This window comes from Equus caballus, chromosome 4 (assembly GCF_041296265.1).
Source record: "Equus caballus isolate H_3958 breed thoroughbred chromosome 4, TB-T2T, whole genome shotgun sequence".
Taxonomy (NCBI): Eukaryota; Metazoa; Chordata; class Mammalia; order Perissodactyla; family Equidae; genus Equus; species Equus caballus.
This window is the reverse complement of record NC_091687.1, coordinates 14,250,493-14,275,567: the sequence shown is the minus strand read 5'-3', so window position 1 is coordinate 14,275,567 and position 25,075 is coordinate 14,250,493. Positions and strand designations below refer to the sequence as shown.

The 25,075-nt window shown below is 38.5% G+C and overlaps 1 protein-coding gene across 6 annotated transcripts in view; it reads right to left on the bottom strand.

The window, feature by feature from the left end:
• The window catches only part of HECW1 (HECT, C2 and WW domain containing E3 ubiquitin protein ligase 1), a 393,767-nt gene that overhangs the window by 134,464 nt on the left and 234,228 nt on the right, over positions 1 to 25,075 (bottom strand). For all 6 annotated transcript variants that reach the window (XM_023638970.2, XM_014738981.3, XM_070265507.1 and 3 more), the window contains 2 exons: positions 23,221 to 23,296; positions 13,927 to 14,096 (listed from right to left, as the gene is read on the bottom strand). In XM_023638970.2, coding sequence (XP_023494738.2) covers positions 13,927 to 14,096; positions 23,221 to 23,296 — 246 coding nt within the window. The remainder of the gene's footprint in view (positions 1 to 13,926; positions 14,097 to 23,220; positions 23,297 to 25,075) is intronic.

Sequence of the window (25,075 nt, the reverse complement as noted above, 5' to 3'; positions counted from 1 at the left end):
AGAGGCTCTTAAACATGGCATTCATAATGTTCAGGGTATTATCCAGAATTACTCAACATATGAAGAATCAGAAAATGTGACCCACATTAGAATTACCCAAAATCAACACTTCACTTTAGGGTTAATTCTTGCTGTTGTATATTCCATTAGCTTGGACAAATGTATAATGACGTGAATCCATCATTATACTATCATCCAGAGAATTTTCACTGCCCTAAAAATCCTGTGTGATCTGCCTACTCATTTCTCCCCTCCAAACACCTCTGGAAACCACTGATCTTTTTACCGTCTCCATAGTTTTGCCCTCTCCAGAATGTAATATAGTTGGTATAATACAGCATGTAGCCTTTACAGATTGGCTTCTTTCACTTAGTAAGATGCATTTCAGATTCCATCATGGCTGGACAGTTCATAATAATATTCCATTGTCTAGATGTAAAACAGTTTATTTATCCATTCAACTGCTGAAGGATGTCTTAGTTACTTCCAAGTTTTGGCGATTATAAATAAAGGTGCTATAAACATTCATGTGCAAGTTTTTGTGTGGACATAAGTTTTCAGATCCTTTGGGTAGATACCAAGGAGCTTGATTGCTGCAATGTGTGGTAAGAGTATATTTAGTTTTAAAGAAACTGCCAAAGTGTCTTCCAAAGTGGCCGTACCACTTTGAATTCCCACCACTATGTATGAGACTTCCTGTGGCTCCAAGTCCATGTCAGCATTTAGTGTTGGGCATTCTAATAGGTATAGTGGTACTTATTATTGTTTTAATTTGCTGTTCCCTGATGACATATGATGTGGAGCATCTTTCTGTATGATTAGTTGCTGTCTGTGTATTTTTGGGTGAAGTGTCTGTCAAGATCTTTGGCACATTTTAAAATCAGGATGTTTGGTTTCTTACTGTTGAGTTTTAAGAGTTCTTTGTATATTTTGGATAACTCATTTATCAGATGTGTCTTTTGCAAATATTCTCTTCCAGTCTGTGGCTTGTCCTTTAATTCTCTTGATATTGTCATTCACAGAGCAGAAGTTTTAATTTTAACAAAGTCCAGCTGATCAGTTATTTCTTTCATAGATTGTGTCTCTGGTGTTGTATCTAAAAAAGGCATCATCTTACCCAAGGTCAGCTAGGTTTCCTCTTACCTTCGAGGAGTTTTATAGTTTGCATTGTACATTTCTGTCTATGATCCATATTGAGTTAATTTTTGTCAAAGGTGTAAGGTCTGTGTCTGGATTCATTTTTTTGCATGTGGCTGTTCAGTTGTTCCAGCTCCATTTGTTGAAGAGACTATCTTTGCTCCATTGTATTGTCTTTATTCCTTTGACAAAATCAGTCAACTATATGGGGGTCTGTTTCTGGGCTCTCTATTCTGTTCCATTGATCTGTTTATTTTATTTATTTTGACAACGTTGTCTTGATTATTGCAGCTTTACAGTAAGCCTTGAAGTTGTGTAGCATCAGTCCTACAACTTTGCTCTTTTCCTTCAATATATTGTGTTGGCTATTCTGTGTCTTTTGCCTCTCCATGTAAACTTTACAATCAGTTTGTCAATACCACAAAAATAACTTGCTGGAACTTTGATTGGGATTATATTGAATCTGTAGATAAAGTTGAGAAGAACTGACATCTTGACAATATTATCTTCTTATCCATGAACATGGGATATATCTCCATTTATTTAGTTCTTTGATTTCATTCATCAGAGTTTTGTGGTTATCCTCATGTAGATCTTGTACATATTTTGTTGGAGTTATACCTAAGTATTTCATGTGTTTTAAATTTCAAATTCCACTTATTCATTGTTAGTATATAGGAAAGCAACTGACTTTTCTATATTAATCCTGTACTCTGCCATCTTGCTATAATCAGTCATTAGAGCTAGGAGTTTTTTTTGTCAATTCTTTTGGATTTTCTACATAGATGATCATATCATCTGTGAACAGTTTTGGGTCTTCCTTCCAAATCTATATAACTTTTATATCCTTTTCTTGCCTATTGCATTAGCAAAGATTACCAGTACAATGCGGAAAAGGACTGGTGAGAGGGGACATCGTTGCCACGTTCCTTATCTTAGAGGAAAAGCTTTGAGTTTCTCACCATTAGTATGATGTTAGCAGTAGGTTTTTTATAGAAAGCCTTTATCAAGTTGAGAGTTTTCCTCTATTCCTAGTTTACTGAGAGTTTTTATAATGAATGGGTGTTGGATTTTGTTAAATGCTTTTTCTGCCATCTATCGATATGATCATGTGATTTTTCTTTTATAGTGTGTTGATGTGATGGATTACATTAATTGATCATTGAATCAGCCTTGCATACTTGGAATAAATCCCACTAGGTTGTGGCATATAATTCTTTTTTATGCTTTTTTGGATTCAAATTGCTAATATTTTGCTCAGGGGTTTTGCACCTATGTTCATGAGAGATATTGGTCTGCAGTTTTCTTTTCTTGTAATATCTTTGTCTGATTTTGGTATTAGGGTAATGCTGGCCTCATAGAATAAGTTAGGAAGTATTCCTTCTGCTTCTATTCTCTGAAAGAGACTGTAGAGAATTAGTAAAATTTCTTCATTAAATGTTTGGTTGAATTCGCCAGTGAACCCATCTGGGCCTGGTGCTTTTTGTTTTGGAAAGTTATTAGTTGTTGATTCACTTTCTTTAATAGATATAGGCCAACTCTCTATTTCTTCTTGCATCAGTTTGGGCAGATTGAGTCTTTCAAAGAACTGGTCCATTTTATTTGGGTTACCAAATTTGTGGGCATAGAGTTGTTCATAGTATTCTTTATTATCCTTTTAATTTCCATGGGATCTGTAGTGATTCCCCTCTTTCATTTCTGATATTAATAATTTGTGTTCTCTCTCTTTTTAGTTAGCTTAGCTGGACGCTCATTGAGTTTATTGATCTTTTCAAAGAGCCAGTTTTTGGTTTCATTGATTTTCTCTATTGATTTCCTGTTTTAATTTCATTGCTTTCTGCTCTAATTCTTATTATTTCTTTTCTTCACCTCTTTTGAATTTACCTTACTCTTCTTTTCCTACTTTACTAAAGTAGAGTCTTAGATTATTGATTTGTCTTTTTATTTTATAATATATCCATTCAATGCTATAAATTTCCCTCTAAGCACTGTTTTCATTGTATCCCACAAATGTTGATAAGTTGTGTTTTTATTTTAATTTAATTCAAAACACTTAAAAATTTCTCTTGAAATTTATTTTTTGACCTATGTATTATTTAGACATGTATTGTTTAATCTCCATGTATTTTGGAATTTTCCAGTTCTATTTCTGTAACTGATTTATAGTTTAATTCATTGTGGTCTGAGATCAGACATTGTGCTGTTTCTTTCCTTTTCAATTTAAGATGTGCTTCAAGGCCCATAATTTGGTCTATTTTGGTGAATGCTCCACGAGTGTAAGAAAAATGTGTATTCTGCTGATGTTGGATGAGGTAATCTATAGATGTCAACGATATCCAGTTGATTGATGGTGGTGTTGAGTTCAAGTTCAACTCTGTCCTTACTGATTTTCTGACTGCTGGATCTCTGGATCTGTCCATTTCTGAGCAAGGTATATTGAACTCTCTTACTATTGATATTAAAAGTGTTGGATTTATCTAGATCTCCTTGCCTCATGTAGTTTGACATTCTGTTCTTAGGTTCATAGACATTAAGAATTATGTCTTCTTGGAGAATTGACCCTTTTATCATTATGTAATGTCCTTCTTTATCCCTGATAACTTTCCTTACTTAAGTGTGCTCTGTCTGAAATTAATGTAGTTATTCCCACTTTCTACTGATTAGTTGCAGCGTGGTACATTTATCTCTATCCATTTACTTTCAATTTTTATACGTATTTATATTTAAAGTAGGTTTCTTGTAGACAACATATAGTTGGGTCATATTTTTGATCCACTCTGACAATCTCTTGTCTTTTAATTAGTGTATTTAGACCACTGACATCTGAAGTGAGTATTGATATAGTTGGATTAACATCTACCTTATTTGTTACTGTTTTTTATTTGTTGCACTTGTTCTTTGCTCCTATTTTTGTCTTCCACTCTTTTTCTGCCTTTTGTGGTTTTAATTGAGCATTTCTTATGATTTCACTTTCTCTCCTTTCTTAATAGTCGGTTATACCTCTTTTTTTTTTTTCTTCTTCACTTTTTTAGTACCTGCCCTAGAGTTTGCAATATACATTTAAAGCTAATCCAAGTCCACTCTCAACACTATACCATTTCACAAGTAGTGTGAGTATTTTATAATAACAAAATAATCCTAATTCCCTCCTCCCATTTCTTGTATCATTGCTGTCATTTATTTCACTTATATATAGCAAATATAACTATATATATTATATATACACATGAGCATCCATAATTGAATACATTTTTGCTATTATTTGGGACAAGCTGTTTTCTGTTAGAAAAATTAACAATAACAATAAGAAAAATAACAGTAAGAAAGAGAAAAGGTGTTTATTTCACTTTCACTTATTCCTTCTTGATGCTCTTCCTTTCTTTGTGTAGATCTCAGTTTCTGACTTACATTATTTTCCTTCTCTTTATATAACATCTTTCAACATTTCTTGCAAGGCAGGTCTACTGACAACAAAATTCCCTCAATTTTGTTTGTCTGAAAAAGTCCTTGTTTCTCCTTCACTTCTGAAGGATAATTTCACAGAGTACAGAATTCCAGATTGGTAGTTTCTTTCTCTCAACAACTTCTCACAACACTTCACCCCACTCTCTTCTTATCTGCATTTTTGTGAGAAGAAGTTGCATATGAGTCTTATCTTTGTTCCTCTGTAAGTAAGAAGTTTTTTTCCTCTGACTTCTTTCAGGATTTCTTCTTTATCTTTGATTTTCTGTAGTTTGAAAATGATACGCTTAACTGTCACTATTTTTTTTTTTTTGCATTTATTCTGGTTGGTGTTCCTGAGCTTCCTAGACCTTTGGTTTGGTATCTGACATTCTCAGCATTATTGTTTCATACGTTTCTCCTGTTCTTTTCTCTCTTTCTTTTCCTTCTGGTATTCCCATATGCATATATTATTCCTTTTGTAGTTGTCCCACTGTCCTTGGATATTCCGCTCTGTTGTCTTTTTTTTCTAGTCTTTGTTCTCTCTGCCTTTTGGTTTTTGAGGATTCTATTGATATATCCTATCGCTCAGAGATTTTTTTCCCTCAACTATGTCCAGTCTACTAACAAGCTCGTCAAAGGCATTTTTCATTTCTCATACAGGTTTTTTGATTTCCATCCCTTTTTTTGGTTCTTTCTTAGGATTTCCATCTCTCTGCTCACATTGCCCATTTGTTCTTGCATGTTATCAACTTTATCCATTAGAGCCATTCACATATTAATCCTAGTTGTTTTAAAATTTTCAACTGATAATTCCTACATCCCTGCCATGTTTCATTCTGATGCTTGGTCTGTCTCTTCAAATTGTGTTTTTTGCCTTTTACTATGCCTTGTAAATTTTTCTTGAGAGCCAGACATGACGTGCCAGATAAAGTCTATAAATAGGCCCTTAATAATGTGGTGGTGAGGTGTGGGGACAGGGGAAGTGTTCTACAGTCTTATGATTAGGTCTCAGTATTTTAGTGAGCCTGTGCCTCTGGAGTGTGAACTTCACAAGCATTTCTCAGATTTTACCCCCCTTAGGTGGGGCAGGATGGCTAGAGGGGCAGGAGTTAGGTGTTTCCCTTCCCTGAGGTCAGTTAGGTTCTGATAATACCTCAGCAGGTTAGGCTCTGCTTAACTTATTTCCTGAGTGCAGGCCTTGTTAAGAAGAACAGAGGGCTCTGAAGTATTTAAAAGATGGCTCCTTTTCCCCTCTGCCTGCTGGAAGCACGGGGGATTTTTCTCTGATATTTACTGTGAGAACCTGGTTGAGCTCCTGGAGGTAAATCTCATAATATTGTGGGGGTGACCCTACAAGTGGGTCCCCCTGGAGTTTTTAACTGTCAAAATTGTGCACATCCAGTCTCCAGAAATTTGTCAATTACAGGTTTTCCTACCCTGGTAATGGTTCTTGTGGTGGTTTCTGTTGACAGTCTCTGCTCTGGTAAGCCATGACTCCCTGTATCAACTGTCTCTTTCTCTAATCTTGGAGACCATGGTATCCTCTCCTCTCTTATGAATCCAGGCAGAGTTGTTGGTTTTTTAGTCTGTTCAGCTTTTCACTTGTTGTTAGGATGGACTGGCAACTTCTAAGCTCTCATGTGGAACCAGAAACTGGAAGTTGCCAAAGCGATTTTTTAAAATGAAGAACAAAGTTGAAGGACATTTACTACCTGGTTTCAAGATTTACCAGAAAGCTATAGTACTCAAGACAGAGTCATAATGATGCAAGGAAGGACAGATTGCCCAATGGAATGGAATAGAGAGCCCAGAAACAGACCCACACATATTTGTTCAAGTGAAATTTTACAAAGGTACCAACTCAGTACAAGGAGGAAGGAAAGTCTTTTCAACAAATGGTGCTGCAAGAATTCAATGTCCATATGGAAAGAAACGAATGTCAATCCTTACCTCACACCATACACAAAAATTAACTGGAACTGGATCCTAGGCCTATACAATAAAGCTAAAACTATAAAACTCCTAGAAGAAAACTTAGGCATTAATCTTTGCTAACTTCAGTAGATTTCTTAGATAGAATGAAGAAATCATGAACCATAAAAGAAAATTTTTGATAAACTGGGCTTTATAAAAATAAAAAATGTTTGCTCTTTAAAATATACCATTAAGAAAACAAAAAGGCAGCCACAAAATGGGTGAAAATATTTGTAAAATATATGTGTGACAAAGGACTTGAATCAGAATATTTAAGACTATTCAAAACTCATTGTTAGACATCTGAGCAAACACTTCACAAAAGAAGATATAAAAATGGCCAATAAGCACTTGAAAAGATTCTCAATATCATTAGTCATCATGGAAATGCAAACTAAAGCCGCAATAAGTTACTACTTCACATCTACTAGAATAGCTAAAATTAAAAAGAATGACGATAACAAGTGTTCATGAGGATGTGGACCAACTGGAACTCTCAGACACTACTGATGGGAGCACGAACTGGTGCAACCACATTGGAAAACTTTATGGCAGCTTTCACTCACCAAAATGACCCAGCTATTCTACTCCTAGTATTTCCTGAGAGAAATAAGACTTACACCACATACTCAATGCAGCTTTGTTCACAATAGTCAATGTGCGGATGCAATCAAAATGTCCATTAACAGGTGAGTGGATAAACAATATGTAGTATAGCCACACCATTGAATGTTACTCAGCACTAGAAAGAAAAAACTGGTAACATACGCAACAACATAGATGAATCCAAAAACATTATTCTGAGCAAAAGAAGGCAGAAAGAAAAGAGTATATACTGTAGGATCCCATTCATATAAAATGCAAACTAATCTACAGTGATAAAAACAGTTCAGAGTGTAACTGTGGCCAGGAATGAAGTCAAGTCAGAACTGAAAAGTTGTACTAGTGATCATTTAGGGGTGATGGAAATGTCTGTGTCTTTAATATAGTGTGGTTTCATGAGAATATACAATTGTCAAAGCTCATCAAATTGCTTGCTTTAAGTGAGTTTTTTCACTTTTTGTATGTAACTAATTGTATTTATGTATATAAGTTATCTCTTAATAAAGATGATAAGGATAAAAATAATCATGTAAAGAATATTAGAGACCAAAAAAGACTTACACACAACTGAAAATCAAAAAACAACATCATGTCAATACCTGAGTCTGTGCATTATTTTTCTATTTGCAGTTATATAGTTCAGACAAAAATTCTGATGCTCATAATTACCAATAACAGGAAGATTTTTGTTGTTTTGTTTGAGAATGAAATATTTTCCATGATGGTGGATTTTAAACACATCCTCCATATGCAAGTGTCCTAACTAGATGTCTTTTGGCATAATTGTTACACATGTGGTTGGTAGCATACAGCTTGATGACTTTGAACAAAGAGTCAATAGCAGCGATCTGGAAGTGCACACCTGTCTACAGTCCTAAGCAGTTATTATGCCAGATACTGGAAGGGAAGTTCTTGAACCGGAAGTTAGGTGAATGTCTGGTAATATTGGCATACTCCTGTGAGCAGGCATTGTGTCTAATTGTTTCCTGGGTGTTTTACCATTGGCAGATTTGTGGGAAGTCTGCCCAGTAGAAACCACAGGATAGAGAACTAGTTACTCCCTTCCTTGTTCAGCTAGAGCTCAGTAAATGATGAGCACACTGGTGCCAGACGGAAACCGCTGCATCAACTGATTTTTTGCATTTTTGGAATAAACTCAGTTTCATAAAGTATTAGCCTTTTTATGTTGCTGGATTCAATTAGTGAATGTCTTATTTAGGATAATTGCATGGATTTTCATGAGAAAGCTTGGACTATAATTGACCTTTCTTGTACTGACCCTGTCAGATTTTGATATCAAAGTTTTGTTGGTCTTACAAAACAAGTTGGCCTCATAAAACAAGTTTCTTTTCTCTGGAAGAATTTGTATACAATTATTGTTATTTCTTCATTAAACACTTGGGAGAATTCAACAGTGACAATATCTTGTCTTAGGGATTTCTTTGTGGAAAGGTTTTAAATTACAGATTCAATTTTCTTAATAGATATAAGACTATTCAGCATTTCTATTTGTTCTTGTGTCAGTTTAGTAAGATGTGTTGTTCTAGGAATCTTCCATTCAAATTTATTACCATAAATGTTTTTATAGTATTCTCTTATCTTTTTAACATATGTAAGATCATTACATTTTTATTTTTGCCAACTTTCTCTATTATGCATTAGTTTTCAAATTCAGTGATTTCTGCATTTATCTTTTTCATTGCACTGGCGTACGTCCTTCTCTCACTGTGTTTGAATTGCTCTTAATTTTGTAGCTTATCCACATGGAAACTCAGATTGCTGAGAAATTACTGAAAAGCAGTTGCAGAAAGTTGGCTCACTTGAAATTCCTTTCTTTCTAGGATCTTCACCACACAAGTTCTGGTTGTCTTGACCATTCTCTGATGTCATCACAAATGTTCTTTTAAAAAAATATTTTATTTGTCTTTTCTAGGTGTTTTTGTGTGGTAGGCTATGTGCTGCTCCACGAGAGCCAGAAGCAGAAATCAACTGCTTGCATTTTAGACTCTTTAGAATCCATTCCACACATGGCAGCAGGAACATTTTAATAAAATTTTCATCAGAGCATGATGCTTCCCTATTCCAATGGCTTCTTACCACATTTAGAATGAAATCCCAATCACTTTTCATTACTTACAAGATGCTGGTCCCTGGCCCTCTCTCCAACTTCTTCTTACGCCCCACTCCGTCCCTTACACACTTGCTATCCTCCAGCCACAATGACCTTCCTGCCGCCCTTTAAACACGCCAAGCTTGTTACACTCAGGCCTTCACACGAGCTGCTTCCTCTGTCTGAAACGCACATCTAATCAGGTGTTCGTGTGTCTGGCTTCTCAGTTCACGTGACAGCAACTCAGAAAGACCTTCCTGGACCACCTCCATCTAAGGTAGCTCCTCTCAATCACGCACATCATATTATGATGTGATATTTCCTTCATGTTACTTATCTTCCACTAAAACTATCTTGTTCACTTATTTTTTGTTTTCTCACATTAGAATATAAGTTCCACAGGGCTAGGCTTCTCTCTCCAATCTTTTCATCTTGTGACCAGTGTGGAGCAGGCCAATAGCACATGTGTGGGGATTAATCCACCCAGCTTTGAAGGCACAAACAGGGAGAATGGGGTGTAGACTAACACACACCAGAGCCTTAGGCTCGATTTTAATATTTGCTCAATCCACTTGATATTTCTGAGAATGCGCTTTTAGGAGTTCCTTGTTTCATTTAGAGGTATAAATATACTCTCTACATAAGCCCTCTGAATAGATAACCAAGATTCTAGTCGCTGCTGTTTCTGTTTAACTTCTCACGTAGCTGCAATCTTATAAGTGCTCATTATATCCAGCCTGGAAAGTAAACAGACCTGAAAATCAAGGAGAGTGTTCCCCGGGTGAAAACAGTTTCTAATTACAGTAATAATAAAAAAGAGGAAATAGATCAATCAACATGGAAGTCTTCTTTTTAATTTTTTTGCAGTTCGCATTATGTTTAATTTGTATTTCTCTCAATTTTCCCTTCTCATTTAAAAATTCTGATGGCAACTTTACTTTTTCTAAGATTTAGAATGTTTAATTGGCAAAAAAATATATTCCGAGTTTGAACTTGCATAAATTTGAAAAAAATCACATAAGACTTTAACGCAACATTAATCATCGAAATATGTTTAGCATTTAAATTACACATTAAATGATATTCTTGCTCTTAAGTGCAAGCAACCTCAGTTATTTCTCACTGAGTATCCTTTGTATGTTAATCAGTAAATACAGAAAGTCGAACAGTTTGGTTCTCATTTACCTTCTTGCATAGAAATTCACAGACTCACGTGAATCCTGTAGGAGCAGGGAATCTTCATCTCACTCACCAAGGTACAAGTGAGACCGGAAGCCATCAACATTAGCTTTTATTTGTAAGGAATAAGGGAACCACGCCGGACATGTGTGACTGAAGCAAGCCCAGCCCAGTCGCCATCACTTGTCTGTGCACACCACAAGCGCCAACCACATGACATTTCTAAATGGTTCTCTGAATGTTTGTGGGCTGCCTTGGTACCTTTGCACATGCTGTTCCTTCCACTTGGAATGCCCTCCCCCTCCCCCAAAATGTCATCACTTGTCAAGACCCAAGTCCAGTGGCACACCGTCTGTGAAGTCTGCCCTCAGTGTTCTGTGGCATTCCGTCCATACCTTGACAGAACATTTATTTCATTGTTTTGTCTTCTTCCACCAGCCTGAGAGGACTCATCTATCAATCACTTTTGTGTCCTTCCAGCAGCTTCTTTTTCTACCACCTACACACAAAACTGATCAGTGTCAGACTCTAAAGGCGGAAGAGCTGGTTTAAATTCTGGTTCTGGCATTTACCAGCTGTATAACCTTGGGAAAATTAGTTAACTCTCTGTGCCTTGGTTTCCTCATCTTTAAATGGGAATAATAATAGTATATATCCCATAGGCTTGTTGTGAGTATTAAATGAGATAATTACAGAAAACATTTAGAACACTGCTTGCCACAGTAAGCCCTACACAGCCTATATTATTAGTAGGTTCCAAGAACCAGAAGTACCAAGATGAATTGAATGTGATTCCTTTCCTTGAGGAGCTCAAGTGTCATGGGAAGACAGATGTGCAAACAAAAGACGCTATGGTCGAGGTCTGGACAAGGGAGCAGAGAGGAGGGAGCACCTTCCTCCTGAGGCCTGGGGTGGCGGCGTCAGGAGTGTCCCCCACGGGAGGTGGTGTTTTAGCTGAGACTCACGGATGAGCAGGAGTTGCTAGTTGGAGTAGCTGGGGATGCACATTTTAGGCAGATGTAAGCAAAGACACAATTTACACAGCCTTGTGAAAGCACGAGGGGCACTGGGGGACAGCAGCTACCGAGAGAGGCCTTAGCACAATGTCTGAGCTGGAAGGTTCCGGGCAGTGAAGCTGAAGCACACTGCAGATGCTATAAACTGGTTTATTCAATACTCCTGTTCAACCGCCTTCTCCCCGGCCTCCCTGGCACAGTCAGGGAAGCGGAACTCTAGGTTTTCCCATCCAGGTGAGGTCCTGTGACAGGTAATAGGGCTTTTGCTGGGAAGGGCTTCTCTTACAGAATAAAAATGCTAAACCTTACAAGGAGAAGGCTTCTTTAGCATTTTCGCTTTCTCCTTCCTTCCTGGAACTTGGCTTTGAGGCTTTCAAACAGGAGGGCAAGGGCCATCTGCTAAGGATGGTGCAGCGGGAAGACCCAGAGAGCTGGGCCCCTGGCCAGAGCTGTACTCAGTAGCCGCACTGCCTGGACCACCTCCCTCTGGACTTCCTGCTTGTGAGAAATGCCACAGCTGGCCAGGCTTCCAGCGGCTTAGAGCCAAAGGCATCCCTAGCTGACACAAGTGGTAGGCGAGGCCCGGTCAGAGGAGGCCTGGGATGCTCTGCATACGAGCTCTGACGCCCACATTTGGGCACTGGGGACTGCTGCCTAATTTAGGAGCTGAAAGGGCAGCTTTGTGGTCACACAAACCTTGGTTTAAATCACAGTTTAGTCAGTTCCTTGCTGTTTAGCTTGAGAAACCAGTTACCCTCACTCTGAGCCTCATCGGGGAGACCTGTGGAGAAACTCTTTTTAGAATGCTAACCTTACCCACAGCACGCTGGATGGAGTGGAAGAGATCAAGAGCACAGGGAGAGTTTGCCAGGACCCTTCCAGAGAAAAATAAATCCTAAGAGAGGATTCAGAAATCATTTCAGAACTTAAAGTGGATTCTAGTTGACATTTTTAGCCAAGAAACATTCTGATGGTGCTGGATTTTACGAAGGTTCTTTGAGACTTATAATACCTTTATGACGAAATGTCTTAGAACAAGTTGCTCTAAAGATCTTCAGAAGAGAGAAGGCTTTTCTCCCCATGTGCTATAAATTCCCGTGGCATCTTGTATTACCCCTGGGAATGCAGTGAGGAGTCCAGAAATAACTGGCGAGACTAGCCAGGGCTGAAGGAACAAATAATTGAAGAGTCATTATTCCACCCTCGCGGGACTACCAGTGCTTTAGAATCTGTGGACAACCAAGCCGAAGGACGTTTAAGTACGACTCCATTTCCCTTCTGCCCACTTAAAGCTATAACAGTGCTCTTCCGTAAAGCCTGGGTCAGGGTTAATGAAGCCTAGGAAGTAGGTGGTATCATTTAAGAGACAACGAAAAAGATTTGCCGCCAAACGTCTAATTAGACTTTCTTGTCAAGAATGCTTGAATATTCTATGTCAGAGATGATCGAATCTGAAGAATAAAGGAAGGTACCCTGTTGAAAGCAAATGCCTTGGGTCGGAGCAGTACACTTCCATCAGTAACAGCCAGATGAAGACAATCTGAGGCACAGATGGAGGATAACTGGTTCTTCAAATTGACACAAGTAGGAACTGGCCAAGCTGGGATTTGAACCAAGGTTTGTGTGACCCTTACATTATATTGTGGCCACTCTCTTGCCCTAAGCTGCTCCCAAACCCACAGTCTGCAGGTCATCCCCTCAAGCTACAGCATGTGAGCTAGGCAGCCGAATGGGTTGCGACAACTTTCTCCTAGTTCTCTAGGAGAGGACCTGGTCACATGAGGCTGAGCCTGTCACGTGGCTTTGTTGAGGAACCTCTTAGCTCCTGGCTGGCAGAGGAGACACATTCGGCAGAGGAGAAGGGTCTCCATTTGACAAAACAAACTATTTGATACTCCAGCAAATTGCTGAGCACGGCGCAAACCAGGAAGATGGGATGAACCATGAGCCTTCATGTCTACTTAAATCAAAGAAAATGGCACCCCCAAGGATAGTCTAGGGCTTCTTGATTTGCCCGTCCCAGGAATCTGACAGTTTTAGAATCTCTGAAACTGGTCCAGAGTGACACATTTAAAATTTGGCACCCTTGCTTAAGGACCACATGCATGGCAAGAGCGTGAGAATCCTCAGATCAAAACATTTCTCTTCCTTCTCCCACACAAAGGCAGAGAGAAAGCTGTCCTGCTTTCAAGTGCAGCTTCTGAATCAGAGGAAGAGGCCGTCCCATGGCTACTGAGTGCAGAGGCAATGAATAGTTTCCTGGGATGGCCTTGAGGGACTTGATCAAGACCCCTGAGAGTTGTAACCCAGAGAGAACATGGCTCCCTTCTAAGACCAGGAGAGCCATGAACTTAGCAGCAGAGTTTGAGGCTCCAAGGAAGGAGGGAGTAGCACAGGGGCAGCTTCATACCTAGTTGTTTCACTCTGTCACGTGGGCTTCTTTCCAGGGCCCACGGCACTCACCTCGGCCTGCCAGACGGGGTTCACAGTGTTGCCTATGATCTTGGATCTCCTCTCCTGTCCGTGGTGAGGGAGGGCAGGGAAGATGCTGTGCTTTCCGGGCTGGATGGAGATCTTCAGGTAAGGGTCAGGGTTGAAAAACATCCCTTTCTTCAACCCCATGGCCTGGAAATCTATAAAATAAAGGATATTTTAATTTAAATGTGTTTTAGTGAGGTTAAAGATCGTATCAGGCCTTACACAAAGGGGAAAAGTCAATATAAAATAAGAACAAGTCTAAAAAAAAAAGAAAAATCTTTCAATCTTTAGACCATTTTCTACCTCATTACAAATATGGATTGATATGTCTATAGAACCAGCTATACGGAACATCTACTGGCATATATTAAATTGTTTTGGTGAGAAAACCTTGTTATAAATCAATATGACTGGCACTGTAGTCACTATGCTTTTCAAGAGAGGACCACTGGCCCTTACTGGACTGGACTTTTGATGTCCCTCAGGCAGACTGGGGTAAGGGGCTGAGGGTCACCCAGGAAACTTGGGTGGACACTGAGGGAGGAAATCCAACTTTGAAAGTTCAACAAGTCTAGGTGAAAATTCCCTTGCAAAGTGGAGACATAGAAAAACAAGGGCTGTTGTCTCACAATAAATATAGTCTTAACTGAATAAGGCGAGACAGAATTAGGAGAAATAAAGAGAGAGAAGAGGGTTAAAAGAGCAAAGAAAAAAAGATAATAGAGGAATGAAAAAGAAAACATGGCCCCCATGGAGCTAAGTGCCTATCAGTGAGGAGAATTTTGAGAAACCATAATGTTAGGGAGGGCAAAGTGTGGAAAACTGAGCTGTTGCATTGAATCGAAATTGTCTGGTTGTGTAAATTTCATGCAGTTGGGGGCGGGGGAGACAGAGAGACAGAGAGCAAGACCATTTGTGATAATGGATTATAATTATTCTGGGGTAATTTGAAATCCTTTTATATTTATTGGAAATATATTTATGATATCAAAAAACATAATTAAAAATTTATATTATTGAAGTATTCCCTCCCCAAATTATTCCCTTTTACATATAAGTGAAAGTAACCCAGGTAAAGATACACTGAATTGATTTCCCAACCACGGTGTAAGTTGTGAGGTGTGAGTAATTAGTTACTGATGAAAAAGTACAGAAGTTTTCATGTGAATTTACTTAAAAGTTCCTTTGAGTTGATTGCGGTTATCTCCATAATAAAATTATTCTTACTCTCTTGCATTATAATACACCCATAGGGGACAAAGGATAGAAAGTACAACAAGCATCACAGAAATTTGCAAAACCTGGGATAAACCCATGAGGAGAACAGAGGTAAGACAGCTGCCTGAGACGTCTCTCCTTAGAAAGTCCTGTTTATAAGGTTGGCTCTTGGCTAGTGTCTGGGAACTTGGATCTGGAACTGAGAAGGGTGGCTCGCTGTTCCTAAATGGTTTGTACAAACTATGTGGTTTATACTGAACACCTGCTTTCCTTCTGGGAGTCCAGAATCTTGGTACATGCCAGGCAGAAGGTGCCTATGTGTCATGAGCCCTCACTGAAAACCAGGGCCACTGAGTCTGTAACGAGCCTCTCTGGTACACAATATTTCATATGTATTGTTGCAACTTGCTGGGGGAAATAAGCACATTCTGTGTGATCTCACTGGGAGAGGACTCGAGGAAGCCTGCCCCTGGTTTCCTGTAGACTTCACTCTTAGCACCTCTTCTCTTATTTTGCTTTGCATCCTTTCAATGTAATCCCTCTCACGGCCATGAGTAAGGCCATGTGCTGAGCTCTCCTAGAGAATCATCAAATCTAGGATGGTGTTGGGGACCTTAACCCAGAGTGTGACAGACGTATAGATTTACTCATCATAAAATAATATGACTACCATCACCTCCACCACTACCACCTACCATTTATTGGCTGGTCACTAAATTCTGGGAACCAGTCTATGTCCTTCAAATACATTATCGGATTTAATCCTACCCATAAACTCTACAAGGTAGATATCATATCCCAGATTCGAGGAAGAGAAAATGGAAGCTTACGAATTGAGTAACTTGATGAGGTTTTCAGAGCTGGTCAATGTCAGAAGCGAAATTTAGACCTTTCTCTTTGATTCCAAAGTCTATGCTTTTAACTAAAATGTCATATTACCTGTTTATAAAAATGCCAACTTTGGCACAGGTTAAATTCTCAAGTATAAATGGGTCTTTTTTCTATACTCTGTTCCATCAAATGACTCATCTATACCTGTATCAATATGTCTTTATCATGTTTGATACCTGATAAATTTAGTCACTCTTCATTGTTCTTTTTTCCAAAAAAACCCCACTTTGCTCTATCACTCATACACTTATTCTTCTAGATTAATTTTATTAATTTCTTAATAACCCTCCTCCAAAAAGTTGGGATTTTGATTGGAATTGCATTGAATTTATAGATTAATTTTGGAAGAATTTGTATCTCTATAATACTCCTCATTCAAGAGCATATGTTTCTTCATTTTTTTTTTAAGGTCTTCTTTCACTTCCCGCAGTAAACTTTTATACTTTATAAAGATTTACACATTTAAGTTCAATTTGGATCTTATTAAAATATATGTTTCATGAAGTAAAAATGTTTGAAAACTGCTGCAATAAGGAGGGTAATTAAAAGTGCACTGGCCTGGGAGTCAGTATACTTAGATTTTAGTTCTGGAACATACTATTGAACTTTGTTGAGGAAACTGATTTAACTCTTTCAGGTCTCAATTTCTTCATCTAGAAAATTGCTGGAATGGATATCTCTAAGGACAGATTTATAATTTTCCAAAAGTACATGACACACTAATGGGAGAATTTTACGACTATTCCAAATTGTACCATCTAGTGTCAACCATTACCAGACTTTTTCCTCATTTCCTTCCAGTATTTTTCTTTGCATAGTTGAGACCATACTGTATATACAATATGGTATCCTAAACTTTTTCTTTTGCCTAGATTCTATCATAAAGATGTTTCACGCCTTTTAGAACATTTGTATACATAATTATTACGATTATCTACTATTTCATTACTTGGCTGTATGGTAATTTATTTAATCAGTCCCTAATTTTAAATGTTTAAATTGTTTCCAATACACTTGTGAATAACTCTTTATCTGCATTTCTGATATTTTTAGGTTAGAGTGCTAAAAGAGGAATTCATTAAAAATTAAGGGGATATTATTTATCTAGGAAATTTATTACCCCCAAAAGTGGGAAAAACAGAATATATAATTAGATTTGAGAAGGAAAGCATTTGCATCAACAATTTTGCTTTGATGTGTCTACTGTACTTTTGAAGCTTTCCAGAGAAGGCAATTCCATGATCTACCTTTCTGATCATTTCTCATTCTAAATTCTAAAATCGGTTGTTTCACATTGCAGTGTCTCCAGTTCTTGAGTTTTCTTGAATTTATCTCTTTATATGCTGGAGTACATGTTTATATATGATTTGCAGGTAAGATGCAAGGGTGATGTTCTTTGAGCCCTCGCAAACGTGAGAATGTGTTTTTCTTGCCTTCTCATATAAATGACAACCTGGTGGGCATAGAAATCTTGGGTTAAAATACTCTACTCTCAAAACTCTGTAGACTTTGCTTCATTATTTTGGCATTCTGTACCACAGGAGACAAGTCTGAGATTAACATGAGGTTTACTCTTTCGTAAAACGTGTATTCTCATGCTTTTTCTGCCCAGAGAGCTACTGTGTCTGTACTTGAACATTTTTTTCTTTCAAAAGTTGGCATTTGTCTAGGTGTTGGTCTCTGCACATACATTTTTTTTCTTCTTTTTCTTAGTACCTGATAGTCTAATTTGAAGATTCAAAATTATATTCGGCTCAAGAAAATTTTCTCCTTTTACTATTTCCTTTCAATTTGCTTTGATCTCTTCATCAAAAGCACCAATTACCTATATGTCGGCTCGGTATGTGTCATCCATCTTTTTATTTCCTCATCCTTTTTATGTCTTGCCCTTCATCTAAGCATTGTGGGAGAGACTTTCAAGTCAGTCTCCCATATATATCACTGATTCCATGCTGTAGGGGTGGTTGTGCTCTCTACTGCTTTCAAAGGCTCATTTTTAATGCTATGATTGCACCTTTTAGAATTTATTTTCAGTCTCTGCTTGACTATGATAGACAGAAAAATGACCCCTCAAAGATGACCATGACCTGGTCCCTGGAACCTATGAATATGTCACCCTACATGGTAAAACGGACTTTGCAGATGTGATTAAGGATCTTGATTGAGATGGGGAGATTATTCTGGATTATCCAGGTGGGCCCAGTGTCATCCTAAGAGTCCTTATAAAAGGGAGGCGGCTGGGGAGCAAAGTGAGGAGAAAGTGATGAGCCATTGAAGCAGAGATCGGAGTGATGCAGCCATGAGCCAAAAAATGCAGGCAGCATCTAGACCCTGAAAGAGACAAGGAATGGATTCTTCTCTGGAGACCCCAGGAAGGAACCAGGCCTGCTGACACCTTGATTTTAATCCCTTAAGATGCATTTTGGCCTTCTGACCTCTGGAAAAGTTAGAATACATTTGTGCTGTTTTAAGCCACTATGTGTGTGGTAATTTGTTCAGGAATTAACTGGAATAGGAAAGAAATACAATAGGAAACCAATACGCTTGGCTTTCTAAGTTTTTATTTTTGCCAGATTCAAAGAACTCCCTTTTATCATCTTTCTTCATCTTAGATCTCGTACTTCATAGGTCCCGCACTTCCCTGTATTTCATTGAGACTCTGAGCGGACGAGTGATAACACTTCACTTCTCTTCAGTAGATACCTGTCAACACAATACTTTCTTCTTCTCTTGAGTGTTACATTCTTCAACTTTTTTATAGGTAGAATCTTTTCTCCATACATTCTTTAACTCGAAATTTCTGTTATTTATCCATGAATATGTTGTGTAGTTCTGATATCGGTCCATCTTTTGTCAGGTTGGTTGTCCAGGTGGTTTCCGTGGGACTCCTCATCTCTGCTTTTACACTCAGACATGACCAGCATCTGATCAATTTTCTGATACTTTATGGGCTTTGCCTAGACATAGATTTGCTGATCTTTTTATCTTGTCTTTCTTTGAGGCACGAAATTTACCATGATACTTTAAGCAATATTTACCCTTTTTTTCTAAATAGACATTGTGAATTAAACACACACACATATTCAACTATTCCACTACTCAGTAGTATACTTCCACGACCACTCCAGGCTTGCTTCTTTAGCTGCTAATTTTACATCTCCAGTCACATTTCATTGCTGGCAATTTTTGCCTTGAAATAAGTGTAATAAAAATGATATATTGAGGGGCTATAGGAGATGAAGCAATCCTGATCACCTTATCAGGTAGCCTTTTGAACCAATTTGGGAGCAGTTCCTTTCCTCTGGTGGGTCTGTGAGCCCATGTCTTCATGGCAGAGCCAAAATGGGAACCAACTGGCAGAGATTTCCTCTTCTTCCCCAACGCCATGCTGCCCATCCTGTGTGGCATCCCTCTTAGGCTTTGGGATTTCACTGAGATTTGGTTTGTGAAAATTCCTCTTCGTTTCTGGCAGGTAGTTTTCCTGGTTTCTACTGTTCCTGAAGGTTTGTACAAATAATTGTGACTTCTCAAGCATTTCAATACAAACATAAGAATAGCAAATCAGGAATAGTGAATTAGGAATTGTTAAGCTTTCTGATTTAGTAATACAAAAGTATTGAGTTTCCTTTTTCTTCCTTTTTTCTTAACCTAGACAGACACATGCTAATATTGTTAATGGATCTTTTTTTTTTCCAAGTAAAAAGACTTTTCTTTTTAGAGCAGTTGTAGAGTCACAGCAAAATTAAGAGGAAGTACAGAGACTTCCCATTTATTTACTGCCTGCCCCACACACGCATAGCCTCCCCTATTATCAACATCCCCTACCGGAATGGTACTGTTGTTACAACTGATGAGCCTACACTGACACATTATAATCACAGATGAGTGATAAATGTTTTATTTCTTCCCAAAGTCCATAGTTTACACCAGAGTTCACTCTTGGTGTTGTACATTCTACGTTTTTTTTTTTTTAAAGATTGGCCCTGAGCTAACATCTGTTGCCAATCTTTTTTTTTCCTTCTTCTCCCCAAAGCCCCCCAGCACACAGTTGTATATCCCAGTTGTAGGTCTTTCTAGTTCTGCTACGTGGGACACCACCTCAGCGTGGCTGGATGAGCAGTGCCATGTCCCCACCCAGGATCTGAACCAGCAAAACTCTGAGCCGCCAAAGTGGAGCATGCAGACTCAACCACTCGGCCACAGGGGTGGCCCACATTCTATGGGTTTTGACAAACGTGTAATGACATGTCCATCATTACAATATTGTACAGAGTACTTTCACTGCCCTAAAAACCCTCTGTCTTCCATCTATTCATCATTCCTTCCCCCAATTCCTAGCAACCACTGATCTTTTTACTGTTTCCATAGTTTTATCTTTTACAGAATGTGATAGAGTTAGAATCATACATCATACAATATATTGCCTTTTCAGACTGTAATAGGCATTCAAAATTCCTCCATGTATTTCCATGGCTTGATAGCTCAATTCTTTTCAGCACTGAATAATATTCCATTATCTGGAAGCACCACAGTTAATCCATTCACCTACTGAAGAACATCTTGGTTGCTTCCAAGTTTTGGCAATTATGAATAAAGGTCTGCGTGTAGGTTTTTGTATGGACTTTTCAACCCATTTGGGTAAATTCCAAGGAGTGCAATCACCAGATCATATGATAAGAGTATGTTTAGCTTTGTAAGAAACTACCAAAATGTCTTCCAGAGTGTCTGTACCATTCTGCATTCCCACCAGCAATGAATGAGAGTTCCTGTGGCTCTGTAACCTTGCCAGCATTTGGTGTTTTCGGTGTTCTGGATTTTGGCCATTCTCATAGGTGTGTAGTGGTATCTCGCTGTTGTTTTAATTTGCATTTCCCTGATGACATGTGATGTGGAACATTTTTTCGTCTGATTATTTGCTATCTGTATATCTTCTTTGATGAGGTATCTGCTAAGGTCTTTGACCTATTTTTCAATTGGGTTGTTTGTTTTCATCTTGTTGAATTTTAAGAGTTCTTTGTATATTTTGGGTAACTGTCCTTTATCAGATGTGTCTTTTGCAAATATTTTCTCCCAGTTTGTGTCTTGTCTTTTCATCCTCTTGACATTGTCCTTCAAAAAGCAGAAGTTTTTAATTTTAATTAAGTCCATCTTATCAATTATTTCTTTCATTTATTGTGTCTTTGGTGTTGTATCTAAAAAGGCATCACCATACCCAAGGACATCTAGGTTTTCTCCTATGTTATCTTCTAGAAGTTTTATAGCTTTGTATGTTTTTTTGCAAGGAAGATTTGCCCTGAGCTAACATCTGCCACCAATCTTCCTTTTTTTTTCCTTGAGGAAGATTGTCCCTGAGCTAACATCTGTGCCAATCTTCCTCTATTTTGTATGTGAGTTGCTGCCCCAGCATGGCTGACGAATCACATAGTTCTCTGCCTGGGATGTGAACCTGTGAACCTGGGCCACTGAAGTGAAGTGCACCAAATTCAACCACTATGCCAAAGGGCCAGCCCTCTAGTTTTGCAATTTATATTTAGGTCTATGATCCATTTTGAGTTAATTTTCTTGAAGGGTATAAGGTCTATCTAGATTGTTTTTTTCACATGTGAATGTCTAGTTATTCCAGCACTGTTTGTTGAAAAGATTTTTTTTGCTCCATTGTATTGCCTTTGCTCCTTTCTCAAAAATCAGTTGAACTATACGGGGGTCTACTTCTGGGCTACTATGTTCCATTGATCTATTTTTCTGTTCTTTCACCAATACTACTCCATCTTGACTACCATAGCTCTATAGTAAGTCTTGAATTCGGATAGTATCAGTTGTCCAACTTTGATCTCCTTCAATAGTGTATTGGGTATTCTGAGGCTTTTGCCTCTCCATATAAATTTTAGAATCATTTGGTCACTATCCACAAAATTATTGCTGAGGTCTTGATTGGGATTGCATGATTCTATAGACCAAGTTAGGAAGAACAAACTTTTTGACAAAATTGAGTCTTCATATCCATGAACATGGAATCTCTCTCCATTTATTTAGTTCTTCTTTGATTTCATTCACCATAGTTTTATAGTTCTCCTTATATAGATCTTGTATATATTTTGTTAGATTTATACCTAAGTATATCATTTTAGGGGTGCTAATGTAAATGGCATTGTGTTTCTAATTTCAAATTCTACTTGTTCATTGCTGGTATGTAGGAAAGCAAGTGACTTTTTGTATATCAACCTTGTATCCTGCAACCTTGCTGTAATTGCTATCAATGGATCTTTAGACCCACATTTGCTTTACTGGGGCTCACTTAGACATGAAGAGCCCCAGGTGACTGTCCATCTCCCAAGGACGCTTACACACTTCGCTTCTGTGACTTGGCTCTCTGACATTTATGGCCTGTAACATTGGTTGGTTTAACAATAAGCTAAGGCAATAGTTTTCAAACCATGCTCATGAAGACCTGGAGTTTCATGCCATTGTGTCTCCTCAAAGACCACTAAGGGTGGAATTGAGTGTGTAGGGCTTTGAGCTTTGTATATCGCTTTACCCAAAACAACTCAGTTTTTCGTTATACTTTTGATTTTAAAATTATTTTAGATTTACAGAAGAGTTGCAAAGATAGTACAACACCCCTTAGCCAGTTTCCCTGCTGTTAACATATTACAGAACTATGGTACATTATGAAAACTAAAAATTTAACTAAATTACTCTATTAACCAAACCCTATTAACTAAATTACAGACTTTATTTGGATTTCACTGGTTTTTCCATGAACGTATCTTTTTGAGCAGCTCAGTTTTTATCTATTTTACCAACTGAGCTTCATGTGAGATTCTATTTAGATAAAGGACCCATAGCTGTTCTTATTCCTAGGCTTTCCCCTACCTCCACTTTATAAACTCTTAATTACTGCTGCTTGGCACCGGAGGGAAGGTAGAGTAGCAGCTTCTCTGCTCATCACCTCAAAGTGCTTTTGCATCTATTACTTACTGAATCCTCCAATATCCTCATGAGGTCGAGGGGAATGCAGCGAATATTTTTAATTTTTGTTTTACAGATGGAGAAGTTGAGGCACAGAAAGGATGAGTAACTTGTGGGTAAGAGTCAATTCAAAGCACGTCTCCTGACGGTTGGTTGACATTCTTATTCTTTCCACAAGGCCTTCAGGTGAGCAAAACATACCTGAGAGAGAAAAGCTGATCAGCCTCCGACTTCCTTGCCCTTGGACGGTCTCATCAGAGCCAATGCTTTTAAAAATCTGTAAGAAGGAGGAAAATGGGAGACAAGCAAACAAGCATTGAGATAGATACTCACACTCCACACAAACATGCTTAATCACAGTATTTCTCCAGCTATGCTCCATGGCAGACAGCAGCGTTGTGATTTTCATTAGGCTACTATTGATGAAAAGAAGCTTCTAGCAACCTAATGTTTTTCCCAGTAATAGAAGATCTGCTGGTGGGGTGAGGGGCAAGTTTCAGAGAAACGGAGCTCAATAAACACAATTACTATAATACTAGAGGCCCTTTGTAACTATTTATGTAAATAATGTCTTTTCACATTCAAATTTGCAAAAAGTACTTATTAAAGCAGGTCTTAAGGCAGTAGAAGGATAGGTCAATAGATATTTACTGTTGTAATTATAATGTGTTTCCATTTAGCAAAGGATAGTGTTAAACTGCTGTCTCCATTTCTTCTGATCTGTGTTATTATCTGGGGATTTTCAGGAAATTCTGTTTATTAGGGAGGAGCCTGAGCATGGCATTGACAAGCTGCTCTCAAGTCCCTCTTATTTAATTGCCCTCCTGGAAAATTTCACAACACAATTGTTACACGGATTCTCTGCAATTTGATAGGCATTTGCAAACCAGGCTGCTAAAAAGTTTTATTTTGCATCATTGCTCAATACACATTTGTTAATGGATTAATCAAAACACCTAGAGTCTTTGTTTCCATTCTCTTCTAGGAAAATTTCACTCAAAGAATTCTGAGTATTTACTCAAAGACAGAGTTACCTTTGCATATATTGCATATTTGCAGAAAATAATTTTTTAAATCTGAGTATTAAACAAACCCATACAGGGTCTACTTTTTAGAAGATAATCTGTACTGAAGAAGAAAAAAAGGAAAGCTTGATGACCTGTAGCTCAAAGTCTCTTTGATTGTAGGCTATGTGGGCTTGTTCTCTCTCTTCCTACAGTCTCTCAGTAGTCTTCTTTTTTTTTTTTTTTTTTTGCTGAAAAAGATTGGCCCTGAGCTAACATCTGTGCCAATCTTCCTCTATTTTGTATGTGGGTCGCCACCACAGCATGACTGCTGACAAATGGTGTAGGTCTGCGCCTGGGAACTGAACCTGGGTTGCTGAAGTGGAGTGCACCACACTTAACCACTAGGCCACAGGGCTGGCCCCTGCCTCTCTGTATTCTTGATGCTATAAGAGCTGTGAATGGATGTTACCATCAATCTGCCTCATATGAAACTGGGAGCAATGACTGGGCTTCACCAGAGCTCACAACTTTGGCCCAAGGAGAGTACAAAGGGATTATTAGAACACCACCTCACACTGAAGATGGTGCCCCTGGTGGGCCTACGTGTTTGGCGGCAGCTTGTGTGCAAATCTCCTCAGTATGTCTGCTCTTAGGTCCAAGTGCAAGGTGAATATCAGGGATGCTGGGCAGCTCAGGAGAGGGAACCAACATGGGTGCCATATGGAATGGGGCTTGGCATCAAGTGAGATAAGAGATCAGGAAACTCTCTGACAGGTCTGTGCCTGTAGGAACCTCATCTGATGATAAAGAATCAGGGAGACAGGGCCAGGATTGGAGAGTGGGAACGCTGGCTGGTCTGAAGCACTAGCCTCTTCGCATTGGAGAGCCCGCTCCTTCCTTGACTGTGCTTGGTCTTCACCTCACCTGGCTGACACAGAGCAACGGAGGTCAACACACAGCTCAGAGACTGCGTCCTCAGGCTGGACTACTCTCCTAACTCTCAAAGTGGCCAGTATGCACGGGCACAATCAGGGCTCAAAATTCCTTAA